Source organism: Gastrolobium bilobum, unplaced genomic scaffold (genome assembly GCF_033153095.1).
Source record: "Gastrolobium bilobum isolate Gb01-03AN ecotype WA unplaced genomic scaffold, APGP_CSIRO_Gbil_v1 utg204563, whole genome shotgun sequence".
In the NCBI taxonomy this organism is placed as follows: domain Eukaryota; kingdom Viridiplantae; phylum Streptophyta; class Magnoliopsida; order Fabales; family Fabaceae; genus Gastrolobium; species Gastrolobium bilobum.
The window spans coordinates 1685-8822 of record NW_026899595.1 but is presented as its reverse complement, the minus strand read 5'-3'; the positions used below and the strand labels follow the sequence as shown (position 1 = coordinate 8822).

Genomic DNA, 7138 nt, shown 5'->3' with positions numbered 1-7138 from the left:
ATATATCACACAGAATCAGAATGGCATGTGACTTGACAATCAATGTCAGATGACCAACAATCTGATATCCCAAGAAATAGAATCTATTTGCTCTGCATGAGAAAGCCGACACTGATGCTCTATCTGATGCTCCTTTCCCCCTGCATGTGGGTAGCATATTCTTCTTTGAAGGGAAATCCACATGGTCAAAAATATTACAATTGAAATTAACTTTAATTACTACAGAGATAAACCAAGTCCTGAATAAGCACCTCAAAAAGAAGGAGTTAAATCTGATTCCTAAACTAAAACAGGAATTAGGCAATAAGTAATAAGCATAAAAGCATAAGTGAGAAATTACTTGTAATTTATGTTAGCTATGATATCTTCATTTGTTTATTCTTTCTTGTTAAAGCTGAGGTTGAGATCATGGTATAGTTGTCTAGATCTATCGACTTTTGTACTTGGTGGGTGCATGATCGAACATTTTGTCAAAGAAAAGGTGTCTTTTAGCGTATATATACAGACCATGGTGCTTGTAAACATGTTTTGATTGATGTGAGTATCCTTTCTCTCCCTCTCTCCTTTTTTGGAAAGATTAAAAATTTATAATTTTCAATATCAAACTAGTCGGAAAGATTAATATTCAAAGAGACAAGACTTGTGATTATAGATAGAAACCAATCAGAAACACTGGTTTGCTTCATTTAAACCTTAAAAAATAACAACTCAATTCCAAAACACCATACACTCCCTCACTTAGCATTGTCATCCACTGAATACATATAGCTTGGATTCTGCAACAACAACGCAGGCAAAAAATGATGAACTATATGATAAAGTTAACCTATGCTGGCAGCAAAGTCTGTTCATACATAAAGAAAGAAAAAAACTGTTACTGAGTCAATAACAAAGATTTCAGAAATTAATACTGTTATACATATAAGCTACAAAGTAACAAAGACATATCAGATTCAGTACAAGAATTAGTAAATCATTAATTATTTGACAGTGCCAGTGCCATGACCAAAAGAATTTCACAGGTGAGGGGCACAAATGTAAAATTAAAGGACTTTTACTAATAAGTAAACCTGAAAAACTAATGCTAAAGAATCACATGTCTCACACTTAGGAATCGAATACCGCACCTATTACCTGCTACCCACCCCCCCTCATCACATGTCTCACACTTTGATCATTTGAAAGCCATTTCTAAATTCACTACAAATGATTCTATTTTTCTTTCTGCAGTAAGATTTAATCATTGGATCCTAAAGTTTAGACCTTTAATTTATATCTCAATTTTTTTATTTTTTTTATTTGTATGAGTTCATGACAGAAAACATGAGAGGAGAGGGGACGGGGAAGGAAAGTCATAAAGAGAATACAAAAAAAAAAACAGAAAAAACACTGAAAAAAATATGAACAGAGTAATTGAGTAAATGATGGGGGGATGCTTCCATTGCCTGAAAAGTGACAGCTTCCTACGAATAGGGTTGATCAATTTCCCTAAGCTAAAGGCTGAAAATATTCAAAATTCCACTAACAATCATTTAGAGGACCTCAAGATCATTCCATAAAATTGTAACATTTTATAAATAAACTCTTACTCTCAAGTTGAAGAACTTATAATTCAATTTTAAGTACAGAATACCAAAATGTAAAGGTACTTCTCTTTTGCAACCTTCTTTTTTGTCTATAGTTTTTGTGCAAAGTACATACTTTAAACACATTGAAATAATTGGAAGGCCCAGGTGAAAACATTTTAAGCCATAGATCAGAATTCACGACAATGAAGGAACTCGGATCAAATAACAGACACATAAAACTAAACTTAACAAGCTTTCAGCCAAACGTTACAAAACAGGATTGCTTATTAACGAAAAAACAGAAAAAACAGGATCTACGTTTTAATAAAACTCAAAAGGAAACAAAATCAATAACCTAGTAATTCAAGAATCATGTTTGTACAAACACTACACTCTAAACAGAATCCAGCAACCTTGAGCTTCTCTATCAAGATTTGCACATACTTTTCTTTCTTTTTCTTTCCTCAAGAATCCACTTTTTCTTTAAAGATTTCCAATCGGTCTCAAATTTCTCACTAACCCTCCTTGCAATCATGTGAATCTCACTCCTCCAAGGGTATAGCAATGCATAAGAAATTGCAAGCCTCATATCATCTGCAAATTCCTTAGGTTTGGAATACAGATAGTGGTTCAATTTGACCTCAATATCCTTCAAACCTATTGGCTTTGATACAGATTCAGGGTTATCAAGAAACTCCAAGACCTTAACATCAAGAGCTTCTTTGAAAGCCCAAGCATCTCTTCCTTCCTTCAACCTTTTCATGATCACCCAACATTGCATTTTTTTGTATCTGTCTATGCTTTGTTTCTTCTCTTTCTTGCACTCTGCACCTTCCTTCTTCAACTCACAAACTTGGGAAGCTGCTCTTGACATTCTTTTGGAGTTTTCCAGTCCGAAGCACCTTCCTTCTCTTGCACTTTGCACTCTGCACTTTGTTGGTCGGTGTTCATGTTCAGCCGTCGTTCTGTTCATTCTCAGTGGCGGAGAAATTTCAAAAGCATCTTTTCTCATTTTCTTGGAACGATGATCAGCGATGATCTCCGTCTGTGGGCAGTCTTCTTGAACCGTTCTTGAACGCTTTGCACCAAGCTTAATCACAAGTGACTTTTGGGATTCAGCCATTGAAGAGAGTTTGAGTGGAAAACACAAGAAAAAAGAAAACAGGATTGGTGGAGGGTGTTAACCAGGAAACAGGATTTGGTCTGCTAAGGGTGAACGGTGCTCGGTGGACGGTGCTCTGTATGTTTATATAACGAGGAAACAATGGAGAGAATTAAACCGTTATAAATGTAATCTTTTAAATCTTTTTAAATCTAATCTTTTAAAAGTATTTATTAATTATAAAATTATATCTAATCTTTTAAAATCTCTACATCACTTCAATAGTTACAAATGTAATCTTTTTTTTTTTTGTAATCTTGTGCTCTGTATCTTTAATATGTAACCAGGAAACTATATCTTTTAGTTTTTTCGTTATAAATTTTTTGTTTCTAAATTTTTTATACTTTAATTAAGTTTTCAATTAGATATTTATTAATTATAAAATTATATCTAATCTTTTAAAATCTCTACTTCACTTCAATAGTTACAAATGTAATCTTTTTTTTTCTAATCTTGTGCTCTGTATCTTTAATATGTAACCAGGAAACTGTATCTTTTAGTTTTTTCGTTATAAATTTTTTGTTTCTAAATTTTTTATACTTTAATTAAGTTTTCAATTAGATATTTATTAATTATAAAATTATATCTAATCTTTTAAAATCTCTACTTCACTTCTATAGTAAGTGTAAAAATGTAGTAAAAAAAAGCTATGCAAACTTATTTAAAATTTCAGTATTGGTTGATTTGTAGCAACAAAATAATTGAGAGGGCTATAAAAAAATCTTGTTTAACTAATTTGTACTGAAAAAATTAAACTGTTAAATTTTTTACATATTCTGAAAATATTACTGATTAATAAAAATGTCCATGGTAAGTATTAACGAATAATAAATATCATTTTCAAGAAAATAATAAAAAGTGAGGAGTTCTATTTTTTTATATAAAACTAACTGTTCAAGTATAAATAGAAAAATGATTTAAATTTTGCTTATATTTCACTTGTATATTTGTGTGCAAATATCACTTCATTAAAAAAAAATTTAAATTATAAATAATGTATATTTATTTAAATTGATTTAATTTTTAATGTACGAAAATAATTATATAAACAATTGTGTTATCTAATTTTTTAATTCAACGACAAGTTTTTTTTAAACTTAATTAAAGCTCAACCACGAAATTGTAGTATATAATTTATTTTATTATATTTTTTAACTAGACTTAAATTTAGAATCACCAGTTAATTTAAAATAAACAATCACTTACCAGTTAACAGATATATTTTAAAGCTATCCGGTGAGTAAATGCATATCACTTGTAAGCGTTGTTATCAGCTCTCTACCCCTAATTCTCTTCTTTGTTAATACATATATTCTAAAATATAGATTTTTTTATGTTCATTATTAAAAAAATAATAATAATTTCATGATAAGAATTTTTATAAAATTATGTTTGACTAAATTTTTATATATAAAAAGAAGAGAAGTTAAAAATAAAATTCACACACAAAAACTAAAGCAAATATCAAATTATTTATACAAAAGAAATATATACTTAAAAATCAAAACATGTGTCATTTTGCAATTTTAAATTGATTTCATTTTTAATGTACAAAAACAATTATATAAACAACTGTTATCTAATTGTTTAATCTCATCGATAAGTTGTTCTTAAACTTTTTTTTGTTGCATAGTTGTTCTTAAACTTTATTAAAGCTCAAGAACGAAAGTGTAGTATTCAATTTATCTTTTACCAATTAATTTAAAACAAAATCATTAACCAGTTAACACATGTATTTGAAAGCTATCCAGTGAATAACCACACTTCACCTGTCAGCATTGTTATCAACTCACCACCCCTAATTTTATTCTTTGATGAAATTATTTAGTTATCTACCGCAAATTTTCTTCATAATTTCATCATTAAATTTAGGGGATAAACTTTTGTTATAACCAATTAAAACACTCAACTCTATTCAAATATAGTTATCAATAAAAATTATTGAAAAGATAACATTTAACTAATTTTTATCCCAATTAATTAATAGTTTAAACATTTTTTTTAAATTAAGATTCCTAATTAATTATAAGAACAGAGTTAAAGTGCTTAATTAGATTTAAAAATAAAATAAAAATCCTTTTTACAACACATCTAAATATACTCAGACTTTCTTAATAATTGGCATATCATCACTAACACTTTGCTGTCCACCTTGAAAAACATCATTGCTGACTCCAAACACCGTTCTTGACATTAAAAATGCAAAACGGAAAATAATCTTCTTAAAGTAGCTTAATCAATAGACACGAAAGACATGAGGCACAACTCGAAGAACAAAAAACCAAAAAACAAAAACAAAAATTAAAGATAAATGAGGGCTTAAAGACAAGTACATGTTTCGGTTTGTCCATAACAAAAATCGGTATCTTTGAAAATGGGCCTTTTGACTCTAGTAGAGTCTTTTTTAAAAACTATCACCGGAATAATTTCACGGTGAAAAGATATACCACAACAATGCATTACGACGCGGCATAGTGCAGATCATGTTGAGAAATGATAGTATATCTGCCGCGTTCTTTGCATGAATGGGGACCAATCACGGGTTGGTGGGGAGAATATTGCAGTCTGCTACCAACGCAGGGCAGTGCAATAAATGCAACTGGAAGCGGTAGGAAGAGAACCGCGTACCAGTGCAACCTGAACGTGATCCCTGCTGCACCGCGTCCCAGCACAAAGAGAATTTATTCGAGTGGCAGTTGATTCAGTTTAAGTAAAATTTTGTTTTCCAATCCCTGTAAATATAAAAAAAATCTTTGGAGCTGTTAGCCCCGGCATCTTCTCGGATTTTTTATTTTTTTTGTATTTTTTTTATGGACAGAAAGCTACTGGCCAAGTTCTACGACCTTCTAAGTTGAAACGTAATCAATATTAGAGTTCCCGTGTGTCATGGCTAAAGTCAGCCAAGCATTGTTTTCTCGTATCCTTTTGGATTCTAGTATATTATTCAATTCCATGTAGAAATGTGATGTAAGCAATTACATCATGGCACCAACTTCATCTTAATTCATTACCAAATTGAAAACTTTTTTTTTATTTTGGAAAATATTTTAATAAAAATTACTGCGCATAAATTATTTGTATTTATTTTCAAAACGACGTCGTTTTGGGATTGAAAGATTAAAAAATTATAAATATAAAGACAAAATTAAAATGACAAAAACATCATAATTTTCACCCAAAATGATGTCGTATTGATTTTACTGCAGGTAACTTATATGAAAAAAAGAATGAACCCATATTTTAAAAATAATTGAAATGATTCGGTCAGTTGAAAACATCATACTTCAATTAGTTATAATTTAAAACCACAAATAATTTCAATTGGTCTGGCACAACCGATATAAATTCAAAAATATTAAATGTATTGTAAAAAATTCATTTGAAAATTTGGAATATTTTCGTAATAATCATATTATTTTATGAATAACTATAATATTCAAGTAATTATAGACTATCATTAACGAAACATAAATCATATTAAATATTTGAATTTTTTCTGCAAAAACTTAAAAAAAAATTATTATCACTGTTATAAATAATATAATTATATGGATATCCATAACCCACAAAAATATTATTTCAAAATATTAGGTGTTAAATAAGATTATGATTGTGATTGTATTTAATTAAATTAAATAAGATTCTTTCCAGGTTTTGTTTTTGTTTTCTGGCCAGCTTATACAAAATACGATTATGATTGTATTTAATTAAATAAGATGTTATTATGATTGAATGTAAATGCGTAAGCTGTTATTATTATTGGTATGGCAGTTAAATATGATATAAATGTATTATTAAATATATTAGGTTAGTGGTCTTATTTATGTTGTTTTTTGAGTTTCGATATTTGTTAGCGTTAAAAGTTAGGTTAGTGTATTTAGATTTTATAATTTGATATTATTTATACTATTACTATTTAATATTTAATTTCATAAAAAGCTTGTAATATTAGTATTATTTAATCTATTAAATTTGTTAAATATGCTATATTAATATTATTAAACTTTATTACTGTTGTATATTTAATTGGTATTACTATTATTAAACTTTATTACTGTTGTATATTTAATTGGTATTAAAATTATTAAACTTTATGTCTTTTTTATATTTAATTGGATAAAATTTAGTTTTTATGTACCTTTACGTCAAACATATATATTCTTATGTTCATATGACATATTAAAACCATATATTTTGACTGCTGGGACGCGGTGGAGCATGGATCACGTTCAGGTTGCACTGCCCTGCGTTGGTAGCAGACTGCAATATTCTCCCCACCAACCCGTGATTGGTCCCCATTCATGCAAAGAACGCGGCAGATATACTATCATTTCTCAACATGATCTGCACTATGCCGCGTCGTAATGCATTGTTGTGGTATATCTTTTCACAGTGAAATTATTCCGGT

The 7138-nt window shown here is 29.1% G+C and overlaps 1 protein-coding gene across 1 annotated transcript; it reads right to left on the bottom strand.

The window, feature by feature from the left end:
* Positions 1 to 1995: 1995 nt before the first annotated feature.
* Positions 1996 to 2691, bottom strand: LOC133291816 (transcription factor GTE12-like). The gene has a single exon (XM_061490148.1). It carries the CDS (start codon positions 2689 to 2691, stop codon positions 1996 to 1998), a length of 696 nt encoding a protein of 231 aa, XP_061346132.1.
* Positions 2692 to 7138: the final 4447 nt, after the last annotated feature.

Bases quoted from the DNA above. Each gene is read 5' to 3' on its own strand.
- LOC133291816 (XM_061490148.1), bottom strand. From the start codon at position 2,691: ATGGCTGAATCCCAAAAGTCACTTGTGATTAAGCTTGGTGCAAAGCGT.